Genomic DNA, 22,017 nt, shown 5'->3' on the forward strand with positions numbered 1-22,017 from the left:
TTGATTTTGAGGGTACTGTTTCCCTATAAGTAATTAAGCTTTGCACACAATAACAAATATTAAATAGTTATGGCACAATTTGAAATAAGTCATAAATGACCACATGTTACATCAGATGAAGGACATTATTCTTGTGCATATTTCTCAAGTGCAGCTATAGTCCGTTTGTACAGCTTTCCCTCATATGGGATTAACAGACCCAATTTTCATTTAATTTGGCGTTTATTTCACGTCGACAACTTTGGATAATTCCTCTTTTAAGTAAAGCGAAATACCACACTGACAACGTAAGTGAAAAATTAGAAATTCCAAGACAAAATCATTGTAAACATTCTGGTTTGTGTTTACACTTAAAACGTGTTTAGAGCATACACCGCCTTGCCAATGTAGTGGATCAACAGTTCTCACACATTTCTTTCCTTTACATACCTATGTCTAATGAACAAAAATTTAATATGTAATTGCTCAGCAAAACATACGGTATAAAGTGAAATCATAGTGTAAAATATAATTATTTCAATCTTCAACAGATGTTGTTCATTACAGATAGGTACGTAAATGGAAGGAAGGATTCAGAATCTCCGACGCACTAAATTAGCAAGGCTGATGTAATGATAAAACGTGTTTTAAGTTAAATTGAAACTGAAAGAAAGTTAAGGTGGTTTAATACCTTATGGGACTAGCTAAGCAAATGGACTATATAAAATGAAATTCGACATTCATCTGAATACCAATTTTTTTTAATGTAGAAAACTATTGCATTAATAGTACTAATCAAATATTAGGTGTGCTCACTTAAGACTTCTTTTTTATACTTATGTGTTACAGTTATGGCACACAGTGATGCTGAGCATTATAACTTGATATGAAGCTAACTATAGCAAATTATGCTACAAAAGTACTAAAAACCATGTATGATGCGGCGTATTATTTAAAAAATACTAAATCCTGACAAATTATTTTAAGTAGATAATGTATAGTCAACTGATTCAACACATAAAGAATGTCTTAAATGGCCACAGTGTACAATCTACTGATTTAATGATTATTAATATTTATTATTCAATGGTATAGCAGCATGGAATATAAGGTGATTTCATATTACTTCAATAGCACGCACTAAAATAATATTTTTTACACTATGTATGAAGATGGCCTATAAATATAAAAGCGAATTAAAGAAACTGTCCAAATAACGTTAACAAATGTACAATGTTTCATCACAAATACGTAAGGTACAGGGAAATGTATTAAAGCAACAGCATTACACACTTTTTTCTTTTGTTACAAACTTATTCTAGGAGCTATAATTTAAGTTTTAAATTTACTATGTTTATGGGTATTCTATGTTATACAAAGAATATGTGCCTTATATAAATAACAGTATTAAATTAAATATAAGTTAAAACTATCCCCAGGCAGAATAGAATATCACAATTTGCAATAAGTACAAGAACCTACAGCATAGATAGAAAAATGTACTATGTTACAAACAAGTAGCCATACCTGCAATTCATTATTATATATTATATTCATCAGAATGTTAACAATGCCTTGCATAAGTTATATTACCTTGCATAATAAAGAAATCAATACTGCACCCTGTACTTCATATGTAAGAAAAAGAAACGAACGTGCCACAGTTTCACTATTACTATAGCAAAGTTCTTGAGGAATTTTACAACATGATATGTGCTATTTAGGTGTAAGTATAAACGTATAAATCTGTTGTAAACAAGACAAGTATGGCTTTGTAACACAGTACTATATATATACAGCACTTAAGATGCTATTTATTGACTACATTCCTATTATACGTCGGTATGAAATCTGTACAATAATAGGTAACAAATAAACAGTTCACAGCTGATACCACTTTTTATCTCTATATTTAAACATTAACTCGTGGGCAGACTGCGAAAAGTTCTCCGCTTCGTTCTTCATACGCTCAGCACGTTCTTCTAATTGATTAAGCTTTTCGCCTCTTTCTAAAGCTAGTTTATGAGCTCTACTTATTTCACCAGCTGCGGTTCCGGCACGTCCACCAAGTTCTTGCAAACTTCCAGGTATGTGCTTTGCTACTGATTTGTTCGCTTTCCCACTGGATTCTCCAACTAGAAAATGTTTGCGTATTTCAATTACTTAGCTCCATATATAGTTTTCACAAGGTGTATGGTCAGAATAGACATCTTATGTCATATGATGATGATTATTGGTACCTATTTTACATACTATGTTTCCTATGGTTACTGTCAAAACAAATTTCTTACACTTATACCTTATACCTATACCTACTGCATATAAAAGAGTTAAGAGTTACACTTACATAATTCTTCTCTATCCAATGATCTTAGGCCACCTCCAAATAACCCCTTAAAGAAGCTTTCCTTGGGTGGTTCTGGCATATCCAATGGAAGAAACAGTTCTCCCATCATTTCCGGAATGTTGGAGCTACAAAACCATAGTGTTAATATATAAGATATATTCTAGTTTGCCTAATGATTTTATAGAACTACTAGTCAGCGGTGGTACACTGTGATAATGGAACTTTACTACATCTACAAACATATAAGTGTAGAGTGGTAAATATTATAATAAAAAAATTATTACTATCATTGTAGTTGGTTAGGTTTAGTAGTTTGGTTTTTTTTAGAACGGGAAGAATTGAAGTAGACAACATAAGCCTTGAAAAAATGTAAAGGAAAAGTAGCTACTTACACAGGTATAAAACAAGACACCTATTTGAAGAAGCACAGAATGATTCCAGAAACATACAAAAAGTGCTTCGATTGGTAGCTACCGAAAGTCACAAAATTTGTGTCTCAGCAGGATAGCGTATAAGTGGACCAAAATAATGGCAGTATATATACTCTTTGACTATCAATATATCAATCAAATCACACAGATTAAATTGACTTCTTTCAAGATATTGAATTATTAGTTACCTATAAAGGCTACCCACTACATATGATTCAAATTCGAGGGTCACCATATGGGGATTTCAGGAACTGTAAGAGATAGGTACGTAGTTTAAATTTGGCAAAGTTGCGTATTTTGATGGTTAACAAAATGCCGTTTTGAAACAGAATAAATTCCAACTACTTTCGGAGATATCCGGAAAAACAGAAATTTAGCAAAATCGTTTTTATTTTTTACTGCAGTTATTTAAAAAGATATTTCTAAATAAATGATACATTATTTTGGCTACTTTTGTCCCTCTACAAGATGCTACTTTTAAATTTTAAGTTTGACGTTTAGTCTCCAGTAAACCATCTTAACTTTATTTTTTCTTGTGGAAGTAATTTTTACTTTTTGTGTCATTTGATAGAGAATTTCAAAAATGTAAACATCACTATCTTTTAATATGAAATAGCGCTATTAATTCGTACAAACGCAAGAAACTACGTATCTACACTACCCAAGACAAAGTTTTCTAGGCAAAAAACAAGATAAACAATATTAAAAAATTATGCTGTTTACATTTTTGAATTCAGAAAAAATTCTCTATCAAATGACTCAAAAAATAAAAATTACTTCCATAAGAAAAAACAAAGTTGATGATGGTCAACCGGAGACGAAACGTCAGATTTAAAATTTAAAACTAGTATCTTGTAGGGGGAAAGAGTGGCCATAATAATGCGTTATTTATTTCCAAATACCTTTTAAAATAACTTCAGTAAAGAATAAAAGCGATTTTGCAAAATTTCAGTTTTTTTCCGGATATCTCCAAAAGTAGTCGGAATTGTTTCAGTTTCAAAACTGCATTTTGTTGAGCATCAAAATACGGAACTTTGCCAAATTTAAACTATCTACCTATCTCTTACAGTTCCCGAGATCCCCATGGTGGCCCTCTAATTTGAATCAGCCTGTATAACTTATCATACTATAACCGTAATAGGAACGTGCCAGGTAGTTCTGTCATTTTATAAGTTTTAAACCCCAATCTGCGGAAAAATTAATTTTTGTATACACCTTTATTCCGGCATTTTTCTACAAAAAATGACTCCTGCATTTTCTGTAAGATCAACCGTTCTTTAAAGTAGAGGGCTGAGAAAGCTACTAGAATACATTCATTACGGTATCGTGTACCGTACACCAAGGCGTAAACTCTATTGCTTTTTATTCATGTTTTTAAGTAGGTATATTAAAATTAAACACCAGATTTAAACATTTCTGCAGAAAAATTTCAACAACTTCATTACCTAAACATCCAAATTTTATATCACTTACTGATGCAACTAAAATTGCTCGACTAAATAGATGTAGATCGTTAGGTGTTAGAGCTAGAGAGGTATTAAACTATCTCCAACTGGATAACGTTGACTTTACGAATATGTCATCTATTGCACGACGTGAACTTGTGAAGACGAAAATTTATGAGCGGTGGAGTGAACAGTGGTCGGAGACTGATACGGCTTTGAAGAAGATCAAACAGAGTCTGGATCCGCTATTTTATATCGACGTTGGGCGTTTGAACTTGATCAGGCTGTACAGACTCCGGCTGGGGCATACTGCCCTCACTCATGGATATTTGTTGGCGGGCGAAGAACGGCCACTATGCGAACAATGTGGTGTTATTCTAACACCACATCATATTATTTCTGTCTGTCCGCAGTACACAGATGTACGTGTGCTCTTTAATATCGACCCTGCATGGGAAAATAACTTTAAAAACAAAGAGCAATGTAAAAATACTCTTGCCTTCACCCAAAGAATTGGTATAGCAAATGATCTGTGATATTTTTAAATTGTTGGTTTTGTATGTTAATAAATGTAACTAGATCCGTTTCTGTCCCATTGTACTTATATAGTCATCTTTTTCTGTGTAAAAGTATGTATAAAGGCGAATGGCCCTAGAAGCCGAAGCCTCAGGTGGGGTTTTAGTGGGTGAGAGTCCCACACTACTCCGGACTTTTCCATCCGGAGTGTGCATAATGCATTTCCCCACCTGACAAAAAAAAAAAAAAAAAAAAAAAAAAAAAAAACTTCATTACCACCAGCACCCGATGATCTACTAAAAGACTCGACTAAAGACAATCATTTGTAATTGAGCAAAAGGTTATGGCGGCAAATGTGGATGCAATAAAATTAGTTAGAAATGCTCTAAAGTTTGTGGACAAAAATAATACAAATACTTTGTAAAGTGATAATTAATAATGCTGACAATCTTACAAACTGTACATACCAAAAATCACTGCACAACGTAAACTTCTGCAATTCCGATGGTGAACAGAGGTAGAGGCCATGACCCTTGTTGCTGAAGCAGAATGTCCGGCTGATCCTTTAATAATTACATAATCATTATTAAAAAGAGTGTATCACTATTAAACAATCAAATATTGATCAATTAAATGGAAAACATTTCGTAAAATAATACTCGACTTGCGAATTTTATTGCTTTTAGTAAATACCATGTAAATACTTATTTTCTAATGTAGCCATGTTGTCTTGTCACATGGTTGTTAAGTAGGTAGAGTAGAACTATAATATGTGCTAGTAAATACAATAGGTACGTAAGAGAAACACATAAATGCAAAAAGTGAAAGAATATTCTAATATTGCAATTTACCACAAATGCTACTAATTAAGTATTTCTTTAAATAAAGCAGGCTTTCCACGTGCATTCATTTCATCAAACTTGAAGTGTACACTCCTGCAAACAGACCAGGTTTGAACGTGGAAGGGGTCATCGCGCAAAGTTTGCATCGTTCTTGGTGCGGAGCGAAGAGTTTTGCCAATCTTGAATTCTTGGCGCGGAGCGATGTTGGGCGCGCGCGTGGATGTAGTTGTCGCTCCTGGAGATAAGACATAAGTGAGATAGTTTTACGCATTGTAGTATGTGAGGAACCGAAAACGCATATCGTTGTTTTCGCGTGCACAATCGTACCGACCGCTACAATTTTGCAGAGTTGAACTCAGACCCAACATGTCGCAAGAGTTTGTGAGCGAATCTTTTTTAATCGACTTTTTTTATCAAACTTAGTCAGTATTTGAAGACATTCAATAATAATTGACATAATCCGAAGAACCGTTGTTTATTTCCATTAATAGTCACAAATGAGGGAATTCGTACCTTTTCAAGTACCACGTTTCTTTTTTCTCATTTTCAGGTTTCTTTCTTCTGTTCGACATCCTTTGGCTTCGAAAAGTAAATCAAAACTAATCATTCTGCGCCTGTATTTGCTCACCAAGTTTGTACGAACCATGTGCAAACATAGAAGTGGTGTTTCAACATTTTGTTCCAAGTTCAAAGACATGGCGTTAATTCATAGTTCGATGAAATGAATGTGAAAGGCCTGCTTAATATATATGGCGTTTGTATGTACACTTGGAAATTTTCATGCAAGTATTGTATTATAATGTAAAGAAGTTTGGGTATGTTTTAAGTTATTTTGAATCACATAAATGTTAAGAAAATGCGAGGCGATACTAAATGTATCTATGGAAATATTGGCACAGCAACCAAAATACTTTGCATGGTTAAGTTAAATTCATTTGTTGTTTAACTCCAAAATAATAAATATGCTTAAAACAATTAATTATGATCATTATTAGGATAATAAAGCTATATAGGTATGTAAAGATATGCTCAGTACAATTATCATAAAAAAAGATTTCTTTTCTAATGTACGTGTTAAATTTAGTAAATGTTATGTACATGTGATGCACTTGATGGGTTGAAAGCTATGTTGTATATACAATGTCATATGTATGACATGTCCAATACCTACCTATAAAAGTTCAACTAAGACTGATATAGGTACTAATTAATTTAAGAAACAAATTTCAATTCAACGCATAATCTGAAACTTTTCTGTCTGCAGGGACGAAATTCATACCTTGATATTTCTGCTCATTAATGTTTGAGGGAATACCAAAACTCGTCTTAATTTTGAATACTATTGTTCCACTGTCACTCCTAATTAGATCAATTTTACCAAAATTTCACAATAAATATTTCTGTATGGTTAAGTTTTGGGTAACTGAAATGATTTTAGGCAATAATTTTTCTTGCTGTCTAACAGTCTCTAACAAGTGGTTTGGATTTATTCTTACTGAGCGGTTGCTACCATGAGCGCCTAAATATTTCTCCTTTTTTAATTTTCATGTTAGGTTTTCTTTTATAGTGTCAAAATTCTTCTGTAATAAACATTTTTCGAACCTACTCAAAGGTAATGATCTGTACTGCTAATTAGTACAGTCATTGCAGTTTCAACTTAGAAAAATGGGTATAATTACACAAGAAAATCATTTAACATGTAGTTTTATAGAGAATATGAAGGAAATCCATGCAAGGTTGATTTACTATTTATTTGAAACCATGCACAATGCTGTGAAGGAGGTATATATGCTATTAAGCCAGTTATAGGTGTGACGGGGTGCTATGTTACACTAAATACCTGGTTAGTATGATTTTAGATGTCAGTCATTTAAGCTACGATCATGAAAAGTTGTTAAAAACTCTGCTAATTATGATGGTACCGTCTACCACAAGAATACAAACGCATTACTAATATTTAAAAAGTAACTGTAAATCTTAAAACATATTTAGAAAAATCTGGTACAAGAGTATGCACATAATTACATTTACAAATTTATAATACGTTGATAGAGCAAAATTACTGATAGCATGGATATATTACATGCACATTCTTTTGGAACAGGTTCGAAAATAAAAACAATTTAAAAAATCGGTTCTACACAGAGAAACTTTTAAAAATTCAAATAATGACTTGCTATTAAAAATGTATTTTCCCAATTGGTAGATGACTTACTGGTCTGTATCCTCGTTAACAATCAGTTGTTGTCCCCAAATGGATAACATTGGGTCTACAATGCCTTTGTTAGATTGTGTCTGGAAACTAGTATAGCAAGGTACATTAGAAGCAAACTAGGGCGCAGAATACAGATCGAAGTACGATTTGTCTAGAACAATAATTGTGAGGCTACAAGATATTAGAAAAAGGTTGTGCTCCACAATAGGATGTCTAAACAGTAATTGTGTTGGCGTGAACATTATGTGTTAAATTAATTTAGTTTTTTTGTGATTACTTAATAATTGTTGTGTATGTATCTATTAACATGCACATCAGTACTATATAATAGACTTTTCAAAATTTAAATATGTTACATAATTATTAACAAACTTATGGAACAGAAAATTGTTAACACGTCACACAAATGCAATTAAATTACAACAGAGCTGTTAACAAGTTTTATTAGAGATACAAGTTTTCCTTTCTTTCTGGAAGTCTCTGATAATTGATATAAGTAAAAAGAAGTCGAGTCTTCAGATGCACAGTCCATTTTTTCTGTACGTTTAGTTTATTTTTTTAGGAATCGCACCTCTTAAAATTTCAGAAAAATCCTTTATAAATAAGAACGTTGGGTCAGTGGATATACAATCCATTTATTTTAAACATGTGTGCATAACCAATAATGGCCTAAAGTAATATCACTATGGCTTCCAACATAACCAATTTTCTTTTTGTCTATCAATGTATTTAACTGTTTCCTCAATCAAATTGGGAACAAGATTTTGGGTTTTTGAACGGCAAAAGTTTTAAAATTCTGAGAAGTAACAAAAAAATCGATTTTTACCATCACTTTTTTGTAAGTAGCCCAGAAAAAATCTTTTCTTGGTGCAAGTCTCAACACCATAACCAACCAAATAGCAAAAAGTATGGCAATAGCTCTTAAGATAAGGATCTGACAGATACAGTCGTAGGCATGGACGAACGGAAAAAGTGGCCACACATCATCGAGATGATATTAACTAGATAATTTATTTATTTATTTATTTATTATCCCTCTCTTGTTCTAGGCCCTCAACAGGCTTGCGCCCAATTACAGAGTGACCCGAATAATGCTTTTTAGAGGTGCCTCTGCAGAAGGTCTTAAGTTGTTCTATACTACTCCGGTATTTACCTTACGAATTAGGAAAACTGCAGGAAAACCTAATTCAGAGTAGCCGGCAGAATGCTCGAAACTGGTCTAAGGTAATTTCCATCTCTGCCACAGATGAAAAATTCACCTCAACCCAGGTTCGAACACCCGACCTCCGGACGCTCTACCATTGGGCCATAATGCCAAAATGCACAATATTGCGTGTGAAGCAGATAATGCGTACTTGGAGTCAACAAATTTTCGTAATGAAAAATCCCATAAGGCAAGTATAGGTACAAAGTGAAATGTGTATCAACTTCCCCGACCTTCATGGAGCTTCCACGCGTCCGTCACTCATCTCATGACAGTATTAACAATCTTATATTTATAAAGAATCTGGGATACGTACTCTAAACAGACACTTTATTTTTAGGGAAGCATTTGATTTTATTTTAAAGGGGGGGGGGAGAACTCGTATGTTTATTAGTAGGTATATTATGCAATGAGCATTTAATGTCGGCTATTAAGACACGAGTATGAGAATTGCGAAACGAGCGTTCACGAGTTTCGTAATGAATACGAGTGTCTTAATAGCCATTAAATGCGAGTTTCATACACTATTTTTTCTACGAGCTACGACTATGATGAGCTATAAAGAGGTGATGCTATGATGACTTCAAAAGCGGTCCAAAATTTGAGATTTTTATTGTGTGCAGGTAGCGAAGTTCATGGTAACGGGTTCTAGCAGTGTGTCACTGTCAAATTTATTCAAGATGACCGCCGATTGGAATTTTATGATTAAATTCATAAGAAAATGAACCACCAATTCGCTATGCCCAGCTCAGTTGTCAAAACTAATAAATATTTTAGATCTATCATTGGTATGGCAACTATGATTTTCATAAACTACGAGTCGTTATCCCGTGATGCTGCCATTCTATTGGTAGTAAACTTGTATCATAATGATAATCTGTATTGAAATGACTTATCATTTAAGTACAGGTGGCAAATCTATCAATTAAAGTAGGTATAGGAGTAGAAAATAGTATATTACGTCATAAGGTTGTAATAGTGCGTATTACAGCTAGGTGAGTGGAAAAATTGCAATTATATGAACCTGTAATATGCAAATTACAACCGAATTACGTACCATACTTTTTCTACGACGGAAAACGACGTCTGTTGACAGTTTTGACTTTTATAGATATCACTTCCAAACATACATCATCTATTCTTACTTTTTTCATTACGCACGGGTGTAAGGGGATAAATATCGTGTCTCTAAATTATACATTATGACCTGATTTTCAGGAAGGTCTTAGAAAAAATGTCAATTCTAACATGTGTTTTGCTATTAATAGTCTCGAAATCATAATGGTGCCCTTTCAGCTCACTAGTGACTACGGTGCAAATGGTAATTATTGTAATAGGCTTTACTAAATCAGGTGCTCTTTTGTTTATGTTACATATATAAAACTATGAAGCAAATATGTACTAGTCGTACATTAAAGGCTATAGCTTGAACTCTCGCTCGATGCATAAAGCGTTTTACGTGAAAAAGCATTCAGAGAGAAAAGACAACCTCTACTCTAAAGTGGGTAAATACAATTACCTACAACATTTAAAATCTAATGGAATTATAATACATTTACATACAAATTTTAATTTAGTAGGTACGGTTGCTTTTGCCGTATAAAGTTAAATAAAGAATACGCTCCTAATCCTGTGATTATGAATGGTTAACAAAGTATGTTATGTAACAAATAAACCACATGAGAAAGCATTGATTTGGATTATTTTCATAAGTAGGAAGTAATTATTTGATTTTAAATTCAATTGCATTGATAGGTACATGGTGTTAACAAGTTTCATATATAAATGTGCATCATTATTAGAAACTGTGCAATCTAAACAGATCACTTTCAATTGAAACAAACATCACAAATTAGGTATATTGAACAAACTCCATTTTAATAATTAAAACTGATCTGTTTAACATATAAAAATGTTGAGCAAATTTTTACTTGACATTCATGCAGTAAATCTTAGCACATAATAAAAATCCAAAGCCATATATGTAAGTGCAGCGCTGCCATCGCTTTGATTCAAAATAAACAGACATAAAAACTTACTCACCTAAGTTCACTTAAAGGTAGAAAATCTATATCTATTAGTGGCCTTAAGCTGGGTAATGTATATGCAACGAGGTGACCATTCGATATGTAACATACTAAACAAACACTGTCTGAAATAATGTATAAAAGTTATTAAAAATGAAACTTCACATTTACATACCTTTTATAGAAATAGTTTCAGCCTTTACCACGAAATCTGTATCAGCGACTTGTTGACGGTACACACAAGTTTGAGAAGGTAGAGCTACAACACGCGCTTGTTTTTCACTTGCGATAACAACAAATTGCCGATCGCTATACGAATCGCGATTTTGGTTTTCGCTTAACGTAGGACTCATCCTGTTTTGAGATCTTGTAGGCGTTCCTGCGAGACCATAGTTTGCTACATATAAAACAAAGAGTTTCAACTTACTGTCTCTCCTTTCTTTGTTATCGTCCTTCCAAGACTCAAAAGAGTATGGTATAAGGGCTCCATTACAATCCAAAAAAGACATTGTTAGAATTGTGCCCTTCAATCTAAATATTGTCACTCCAACAAGTGAAACGACAACCGGTTGTGAAGAACGACTGTCTGGGTCTGGAGGAGTTACTAGAATTGTTAACACTGATCCTAAACTTGTTCCCACCCACAAAGTTGGTGTTAGAGTGGCAGGTTCTGCAAAGAATCACATCGTTAACAACAATTTCAGAAATTGTAGCATAAAAGTATGAGCCATATCATATTGCCATAGCATCAATTTTCCAATTACTTCGGTTTTCAATTTTTATTTATATCCTTTTTTATTATATCCTATTATATAGGTACAACTCGGTTACATTATGCTAAGCAATTTTTTTCAGGATTGCAATGGTCGAATCAGAAAAACAATAAGCATAGGTAGTGTTATAGAGATATTCCACATAATAACATGTTTTTAAATATAACATCTTTTCCCGAGGGTGGTGGATAGGGGAACAACCTGGCAAAAGATCATATGAGTTGCCAGGCTGATGCTCTCGACTTATAAAACATTCACTTCATAAATTAGGTGCCGTGAAACAGAACAGTGAATCAGGAGTGGTACTCTATCGGGTACGGCGTACGCCCCCACCTAGCGAATGAGGGGCGCCCTATACAGATGATCGCAAGTGCTATCTAAGCTCATCATCAGAATGAAGGTAGTACTGAAATATTAAAAGTAATGAGCCTCATTTTTCGCGACTGTACAGCGAGGATTAGAAGTGGGGGAAGATGGGGGGCAGGGGGCTGTAGTGTAAGCTTTTGAGCAACACCTGGTTTGTTAGGGAGTGGCATGCGGCCGCGTCAGAAGAAAGCAAGAATGAGCACGTTCATGGTGATGGTATTCTTTGACGTTAAGGGAATCGTACACCACAAGTTTGTACCGTACCCGGGCAGACCGTCAACAAGGATTTCTACAAAGAAGTTCTCAAAAGACTCAATCACAGAGTTACCTGCGTTTTGCGACAAACACGAAATCAAACCAACCTAGGGCGTATGCTATGTTATATAGCGGGACTGTGTCATGGTCCAGGATTGACAGAACTAGAGGCCAATTATCAACTGCTACAAGCTTCCGAATGATACAAAGTGTGAGGGTTTTAAGAAATTAACAACAATGAGCACATGAATCATCTTTTCACTAAGTTAATTTTACAAAATTCTTGCACGATACACTAACTGTCTAACCCATTGCCATATCGACAGCATTGATTGTTATTCAACATGGAGGAAGAAAGTAATCCAAAAAGGAATCCCTAATCTGGAATCACATATGTGATATTGACTTTACACACTATACAAATATATGAAAAATATATAAAGTCAATGGTGATACACATTCTGAATGTAGATGACTAAAGTACTTCAAATTACTCTCTCAAAAGGTGTCACAGCGCATACGTGAATAAAAAATGTATACAGTAATATTCGCATGTAGAAGTAGACATAGGGATTTCCTACACGAACTTCCTATGTCTACTTTTAAATAATAAAAAGTCTTCTGAAAGACGCCTAACTTTATGCAACCAAAATTACCTACAACAAATGAAGCTGTCATTAATTAATTTAAATATTATTGCTTTGACTTCCGTATTCTAATTTTCTTTCGTGTGCGATGTATTCAACTAATGAAAAAGTTGATATTTCCAATTGGTATAGTGCCAGTAGTAGCATTGACCTTTACACACTATAGACAAACGGTGTAGGCTTAAAAAATGGCAACACAAATGGAGCTGGAAATGTTAGTATGGAGGTGGGCCACCAAATCGTCGCAGCGCCACTCTCGTTGTTATTACGTCATTAATAATTATTGTACCTACAAGTGCATGCACAGTGACAGGTATCGACACTGACATGCGCGGATTAGTAAGAACGCAAATTTTTCATAAAGCTAAACCTCCATGGCATCAAGACGAAAAGGAGTTTGTCATAAAGTTATACTACAAGTCTCCGGCAACTCACAAATTTCTGGAGGCAAAATATCGTGTTGCCTGCAATATCTACCTTAAAAGAATGGATTTCGGCATCTAAATCCACTACAGGATATAATTCAGCATAGTTCGAACAAATTAAACTAAAAAGTTAGTATGTATACTTTATCGTCAAGAAAGAGTGGGTGTTATTTGCTTCGACGAAATGTTCAGAATCGCCATCATGTTCATCTTCTGCATTTTTTCAGTCGTCATTAGAAAACTCCATCTTAGACATTGAAGTTGATAACACTAGGTACATTACTGGAAGAGTGAGTTGATCTACTTTGCGATCGAAAAGTTTAATTGCACACGATGTGAACAGCTTCTCAGAAAACCACATCAAACCATAATGACGCCAAGGAACTATTAATTTTACACAAATCCTTTGAAAATAGGAAAAAACGCTGTGGCATCGGCCATATCTGTTAAATTGTTGCTAAGAACTTTAAATTTTGTAAATGGTCTTTGTAATACTATTAAGAGTAGTTCAAACAAAAATGTACAGAATCAAAAATTAAACGAATGAAACGTCATAAATTTGCTTGCGTTCATATGTCGTCCCATTCAACGTCATCATTAGTACGTGCATTGCAGTGTGTTTAATAAGTTGCCTATTTAACGCAAATATTCGCTACAGTAAGCGGCTGCCATTTTTCCCTATTTCTCCGTTTGTCTATAGTGTATAAAGTCAATGGTAATAGTTAAAGGAGCTTAAGAGATTTATTTTCTGTGAAGCCAAAGCAACAATATTAATAATTAATACAGCCATATCTTTATTTATTTCAAGAAGTTATTTTGGTTGCATAAAATTAGGCGTCCTTCACAAGACCTTATCATTTGAAAGTAGACATAGGAAATCCCTATGTATACTTCTACATGAATATCTCACTGTATATTGGATTCATTATATTATAAGAAGGTAATAGATGGCGCTGTGTTTGAAGATAAACACACACAGGAAAAATATAAAGTGGCACCAAATTATTGTACAGTAGAAATATCCAGCACTGCGAACAGAAATGAAGCAAACGATTTCACCCTTGGATCTTTAACAGCTAATAACAGTTCGGCAGCTTAGTTAGTAACAGAAACTACCAGCTCACAAAATTCATGTTCAGTGTAATACTGACTCATGTTTAAACCAATCATAGTGAAGGTCAAAGCTTCCGTACATTTTCTACTGTTACCTTAGATCTTGCTTTAATCGAAGGCTTAAGTGAACCTGGTGTATAGCTACAGGGGCACTAAAAACAGGAGGGAGTTTGTGCTCGGATCCGCACCCACCAAAAGAGGTCTAAACAATTAGTGGACCATATTATGGTCAAAAATTGATGTGTCATCATCAGATGCGACATGGTTGTGAATTGGCATGTGTCTGAATAGATGCCTCTCTCTCTCTCTGGTCAAAGATACAGATATAAAATTTAAAAAAAGCTGGCCTAAAAGGGTACAGAAACCTGAAGAAAACCGATTGGGCCCTATATAAAACAAGTTTTTTTAAAGGAAAAAACTGGGGCCCTTCAAAGGCAAGAAGTTCCGTAGAGATTGAAAGTTTGGAAATAATCTCCGAATGGCTATAATAGATGCGTTCAAAGCCAGTTGTCTGCGGAAACCCCAGAGATTCTCCTGGTGGCACGAGGGACTTACTTGGATGTAAATAAGTTTTGTGTCAAAAGAACAGGTGAGTGGGGTGGTGCAAACAAATCTTACCTTTGTCACAGACCATAATACATACCTACAAACAATGAATGATGGAATTATTGTGAGGGGGTCGGAAAGATGATACCGAGATTGCGAGTCTCACGAAACACAAAGAGAAAATAGGAAATTTTCCAAAAAGTTATACAAGCTACACGAAAAACGAAAAGGGTACCCAATGAATCTTTGCTTCATACTTTCTGAGGGCTCTATTACCCTCAAACCTATAAAGAATGGCGGGAAAATCTGCCTATTCTAAATTGTAAACCAAGCCAGGAGAATTGGAAATTAGAAAGTGAGATCATAGATCACACAAAAGTTAAATGGGCGATTATAAAATTCCAACCATTTACATCGGTAAGATGAGATGGAATTTTCCTAGCTCTGTTGCAGGAAGAAGTCGATCTATTTTCCTCCATATTCCCTGACTCTTTTAGTGGCAGTGTTGATCTGCAGTATGTAATACCTCCAGCAAAGAGTGAAGTAAGAACAGTATTTAGCAGACTGACTCTTCACAGAATCCTGAGCATAGTGGAGCAATCGCTCAATCGAAGCAAATTCTATTAGGTGCATTATTAGATATTGAAGGGGCGATCGATCTCTAAAATCATAAGAATCATAAGAAAATCATCATATGAAGCTTACATCATGGGTGTCCATCTGGCAAGCTCCAGGTTGATAACCTGTATGTTCGAAAACAGGAACATTAATCCTGCTGCCACTGTCCAATCAGTGGATGTAACAGCGCCTAATTAAGGAACTTTTGACTGTTGAATTTTCGGGGCCTTCTTGACAAAAATAAAAATTATGTCCCCAAAAATAAACATTTATCAATTTATTTGTTAGGTTTCTATTAATCCAACAAAGATCTCTCTTATAGTGATTATAAGACAAGGAATCGTATGGGAACAGAAGCGACTTTTCCTCAATGGAACGCCCAATGGATAATGAAGACGAATACCTGGGAGTAACCTTAGACAAGATGTTGACATTTCAACCATATTTGAATAAAATAACAAGCAAGTCTTATGGACTATGCACGAATGTTTGGAAAGAAGTCTAACGCGAAATATGGTGCACGGGATATACATGTGATGTGTGTTAAATTTATCATAACGTATGCAGCCTTATAGTGCAGTACAGACCCAATGAGACACAAGAAAGTGAAACAAAACTAATATATATTTTTTGGAAATTTTAAACAAATGAAAATCTGATCACCCACTCGGGATTAAAAAAATAAACCCAGATTATTTTTTGGCTTAACTGGACCTTACTGTGTTCATAAAGTGGTAAGTAGACAGCAATCTATATAATCTTCCCCACATATTGTTAAAATTGGAACAAACATTCAGTTTTGATATCGTAAAACCTATATAATGCAACTAACCTGATTTCCGTGTGTACGAATCTGCAAACGCTAAACATTGGATTGCTTCTGATGTGATGTTTTCTAGCGAACTCATCGAACTTGAGCGTGATCTTGAAAATGAGCTGTCCAGCTTGTCTACTCGACCCATAAAGGTAAAAAATCATTAATACAATGCATAAGAAATAGGTTCAGCTCTACAGAAAGCACTACTCATGCGCACATAAGCCAAACATTCACATTCGCTTATTTATTGTGTACAAGTATACGGCTTCAATTAAATTAATTTTATTGCCGTAAAATTTGTACAAAACAAATAAGACTGTGTTTAAATTAATTAAATTTAAAAATTAAGTTTTATAAATATTTAACCAAGACTGGCAGAAAGAAAAATTTTGTAAGTAAATTCCCCAGAAACTGTCTTCGTTACATTTCTTGATCAAAGAAATGTGGAATGATTTAACAGAAAATAAATTTACAAAAAATGCAGGTATTGTCTTGTTACAGTCATACAAGGGATTATTAATTATTTAAATTTCAACAATTTCGTTTTAGGTAAGAATTATTTAAAAGCGCATACCAAATGCAATGCATTCCGATAAGACATTCTTCAAATTTACTTATAAATGAAACAATTTACAGTTATATACACACTACACAACCTAACAGGTTAGGAGTAAAATGCGTTTCAGTACATCATCGTTCTAATAGTTACCAGATAATCCCGAATGAAACCAGAGATGCAAATTCTAATTAATATCACAGTGCAACTGCTCGATGTTTTACGTCATTGGTATGCACTACATTCACACCAACCATGCCAAAGCAAACAGCAATAGCAGTAATGTATCAAATTTTTAAAAATATCGTGGTGGCTACCACGTTGAATCCTTAAGGAATTGTTCATTTTTGCATGCACCAAAGAATTAATTCCAAACATTCCATAAATATTGACCTCAACACTCAATAAATGTAATACACAACATATATATAGTTGAAAAGTAGTGCTCAGAGTAAAGCAATTAGAAGATGACAGTCTATAGAAATAATAGTCTTGACTTACTAACATTTTGTTATACCAATTGTAATAATATATACTTACACTTTATTAAACGTTTATTTATTTAATTAATTAATAAATCAATTAATAAAACGTCAACGTTTTCAAATACTTATACCAGGAAATAGAAGTTTTCATAGGTAACCCAAATTAAGTGAGTAAATATTGTATAATCGTTTATTGTCACAACCTGAAGTTAGAATGAAAGTTATTTTGCATCCTTCGAAGTAATTTGGTACAAAAATGTTCGTTTGCAAGCGCAAAATCTACAAAAAAAAAATTGATTAATAGACTGACTGACGATGTCTATCATAGGGATCTCGGAAAGGAAACCATAGAAGATGGTCATTTGAGAGAAAAGTAGCGCACTAAGTTATTGTCATGCAAACCCGAAATTTGATTTGGTTTTTTATTTTTTCTGATGATATTTGCACAGATACAAAAAAACCACTTTCTATACAATATAATGTTTCATTAAAAAAATTAAAATTGATTAAAAACTGTTAGTAAATTGTTTGTATTTTTTGAATTTGAGCCTTTTTTTAAATTTTTTTAAATCTTTTTGAATTTTTTGGTACGCTTGAATATCAAGGTTCGATAACTTTTTTACCTGACCCCGCGCGTGTACCTGCTTATTCAAGTTATACAACAATCATTACAACGAAACTTTGGTAATAAACATATTTTTCGAAGAATGGGCGTCCAGCTTGCGAACAATTAGGTACGTGAAGATACTATTTCTGAAGCTGTAGTTGGAATTTGTAGTGTTACCAGTCATGAATTAATTTACGAACGTAAATCTCGGCAACAGCTAACGTAGCCGGTATCTGCTTCGATCAGTCGCAAACAAATGCTGTAATGCTGCCAAAAAAGCTTCCCAGCTTGCTGTCATGGGACTAAGCCCCAGTTGCACCAACAAAATTAAGCCTTGCTTAAAGTTAAGTCGAACTTAAAATCTATGGCAACAATCGTTGCTATGGTATTTAAGTTATGCTTAACTTTAAGGGATATACTTAATTTTGACGGTGCAATAGGGGTTTACAGTATAGTTGAATTCCGTAGTTCTAATGTAATAAGCGTAGGTATACCTGAAACCATAAAACAATTTTTTGGACAGTAAAAGTTTATTTAAAAATAGTGGCGGAAGAGAAAAAAATGAACATGTGCAGTATTTGGGGTTTATTCAAAACGAGATGATTGTGGCGGGCCGCAAGGTCTGTGACTAATAAGCCCGACCAGACAGCTGCTAGAACCGTTTAGATGACATACGACTTGACAATATTGCAGGAGAATGTCGTTTGTAACTTGCGACTTGCATCATCTGTCACAGGCACTTGTCCTTCACTTTAGTTAAACATGCCTCTTTTAACCGTCAAATCCGACAAACGTCAGACCCTCGCACAAGGTTGTCAGCTCACTTCTACGTGATTGGTTGTAGGTTTGTGACGTATTTAGACGGAAGCGTTTCAAATTCGGACTAAAAACACAGCTTTTCAATCATTTATTTTGGGTTTATTTTACTCGCAAATAAAAATTGAGGACACACAGGTCCTTTTATTTTTATTGTAGGTACAGGGTGAGTCAACGATTGCGCGGAGTAACTTAATGCCTTGAAGATAAGATTTGTCGATAGAGTGCTTTTGTATTATGATATGGCTGAATATTCCCCACATTTTAAAAATATTTGGAATTATACAGGGTGCTTCCACAAAGCAGGGCGCCCAAATGGTACATTCTTTTAAATAGAACCCCCTGTATTTGAATGCATTTTTGAATTCTACCTGTAATTGTACGTCTTTTTTTATTATATGATTAATATCCGAAAAGCTAGTAGTTTCATAGATAATTCTATTTTTAAGAAAAATTGGGCATTTGCAAGCGTCAGTATATTGTCAAAATTATTGCTTAAATTTTGATTCCAGGTTTTATACCTTTTATCCTGGGTTAAGTAAAAGTCAAATAAAGACATCTACTATGAAACATTAAAAATATAGCTTACAGGGTGTTTTTTTGGTAGGTCCAAAGTTGCAAAACTTCATAGTAAAAACGAGAGTAAAAATCTCACTTTTTTAATTGGAGCACCCTGTATATTTTTTTGTCATCATTTAGCTCCTCCAAAAACCTTCAACTTTTGATAATAATGTCCTATACCTATCTCTGATAGTTTTCGAAATATCTTGGTTTTCCTGGGTTTTATATTTTAATCTTAAATAAGTTATACTATGTAATTTACATAATAGTGAGGTGCACATGCAAAAAAAGGCAATTTTGATCTAGTCTAGTTCTAACAATGACTGACAGAGGGCGTAACTGCAATCTTCAATTTTAAAATTGCATTTTCTTTAAATTTCGCATAATAAACTAAAAAAATTGATTTCCCATTTTTAAAAAGAATATCTATGATTATAGTAAAAACAAAAACTCGGTTATTTCAAAAACAAAGATGGTGTGGGACGTTCAATTGTTTTTGCAATAACCTGCTTTAACTTCTTAACCGTTTGACCGATTTTAACAAATTTGGCTACTTTTTCATAAAAAAAACTTCATATCATTCCATTTGATTTTTTTTAGGATTTTAGATCATAATGTCAAAACCAGCCCCCTAGCGGAGAAGGATTCAACTAAATTAACTATATTTTTGATGGTTGATTCTTATTGCCCAAGGAATGCTCTTTTCAACGATATCAAATTTGTTACAATCGATCAAACGGTTAAGAAGTTAAAGCAGGTTATTGCAAAAACAATTGAACGCCCCACACCATCTTTGTATTTGAAATAACTGAGTTTTTGTTTCTACGAAAATGATAGATAAAAAGGTTCTCTTTTAAAAATGTGAAAAAGGAATGTTTAGTTTAATATGAGAAATTTAAAGAAAATGCAATTTTAAAATTTAAGATGGCAGTTACGCCCTCTGGTGGTCATTTTTAGAACTTGAAAATATTTTCCAGGGGTTCTTCATAACCGATTTACCCAATAATTTGTTTACCCCTAAGTCATACGACGAACGGTTCCTGAGATATGGCCGAGGAACAGTCTTATTGGGTCACCCGGTACATATGGATTAAGTATGCGAGTTCAATGAATTTGATAATGGATTTTGAAGCTGCTGCAATTACGACTGAGTAGCGAAATAAACGATTCTGTTAGAATTCAAGTTCAGACAATATTTAATATTGGCATTCTAAATTTCAGTAGGTACCTACCAATTACTACAAATTGTGTAGAGTTAGAAGCAACATTTCACAAACTTTCTATTTCCTGTCAAATAATTAAAAAAATTAGGTAGGTATACATGAAGTATTAATGACATTTGAAGAAAGTCAATAGATATCCACAGTTAAAGCAAGACATTTGAATTGCATATTACATTTAACACACTGCATGCCACACCACATTCAAGTGCATTATTTGGTAGAACTTATGATAACAAAATAAATGAAAAACTTATAGAAAATGAAAATAACTAAGTGTTCTGTGTGTAACATATCGTGCAAATTAGCGCAAAAATACATTAACTTAAAAGTAGCAAGAAAATTTAGTTCATTTCAAATAATTGCTATCTGTGATCAAATCTGTTAATTATTTTTCGTGTTACTGCATTCTCAAAACGTGAACTGAAACAAACAAAATCTATTTTTGAAAGTGACCGATGTTAAGTGCAATTTCAGAAATAATCCACAAAGAAAATGCGTTTACGACGTGCCAGTTTTAAGGAAATCGAGAGCACATGTAGGTGCAAACATACACAGAAAAGATTGAAATACTAGAATCAAACGTTAACAGTTAAGAACACAGATTTTTGTTAGATTTTGAAGTATACAAGGATAAGAGTAAATAGAAAGGCTGTTTTGGATAGTACATGTCACCTTATATATAAGACCATGCGTAGTTCTAGAGCTAGTTTCTTGATTGCAAATTTCTTGATTGTATAAATGATGATACTGACGAGTCACGACTTACCCCAAATTCTGTTACACACTTAAGTATGTCGTAACTGGTTACTTGTAACAGGTGTAATTTGCTATCAAGAACTTTGCTTTTGTAGATCAGAGAAGGGCAATGACCAACTCTACAGTGAAGTGAGACGAACAAAACTACGGTGAAATCAATATCTACAACAAACTTTGCAAGTACAAAAATTTAATTTTGAATCTCTACTGCTATTGCTCAACAGTTCCATATTAATTGAATAACACAAAACTAAGTAGGTGTTGAAAGATTTTATTAGTTCTCTACTAATAGCTCACTGATGAATGAAAATGAATTCAGAAAGCTCAATTAGCCAGTTTCTTTTTAAAAAGTAGGTTTTCTGAATTACAAAGTTAAAAGAAAAGAGCTAATCGATTTATGTGCTAAAATACGATCCCTACCACATGATCATGATCATTAACAGAAGA

General features: G+C 33.8%; 1 protein-coding gene across 3 annotated transcripts in view; it reads right to left on the minus strand.

The window, feature by feature from the left end:
* Window positions 1-1,003: 1,003 nt before the first annotated feature.
* Window positions 1,004-22,017, minus strand: part of LOC116166506 (syntaxin-binding protein 5) — a 67,171-nt gene continuing 46,157 nt past the window's right edge. For 2 of the 3 annotated variants that reach the window (XM_031481477.1, XM_031481476.1), the window contains exons 14-20: window positions 16,582-16,698; window positions 11,182-11,676; window positions 11,023-11,131; window positions 7,776-7,862; window positions 5,186-5,281; window positions 2,327-2,451; window positions 1,004-2,114 (exon numbers count right to left, since the gene is read on the minus strand). In XM_031481477.1, the coding sequence (XP_031337337.1) occupies window positions 1,861-2,114; window positions 2,327-2,451; window positions 5,186-5,281; window positions 7,776-7,862; window positions 11,023-11,131; window positions 11,182-11,676; window positions 16,582-16,698 (1,283 nt within the window). In that variant the 3' untranslated portion in view covers window positions 1,004-1,860. Of the gene's footprint in view, window positions 2,115-2,326; window positions 2,452-5,185; window positions 5,282-7,775; window positions 7,863-11,022; window positions 11,132-11,181; window positions 11,677-16,581; window positions 16,708-22,017 lie in introns of those variants that run through there. The other variant, XR_004144328.1, reaches the window with a different exon arrangement.

The sequence above is a fragment of the Photinus pyralis genome, unplaced genomic scaffold (genome assembly GCF_008802855.1).
Source record: "Photinus pyralis isolate 1611_PpyrPB1 unplaced genomic scaffold, Ppyr1.3 Ppyr1.4_LG3b, whole genome shotgun sequence".
Classification (NCBI taxonomy): Eukaryota; Metazoa; Arthropoda; class Insecta; order Coleoptera; family Lampyridae; genus Photinus; species Photinus pyralis.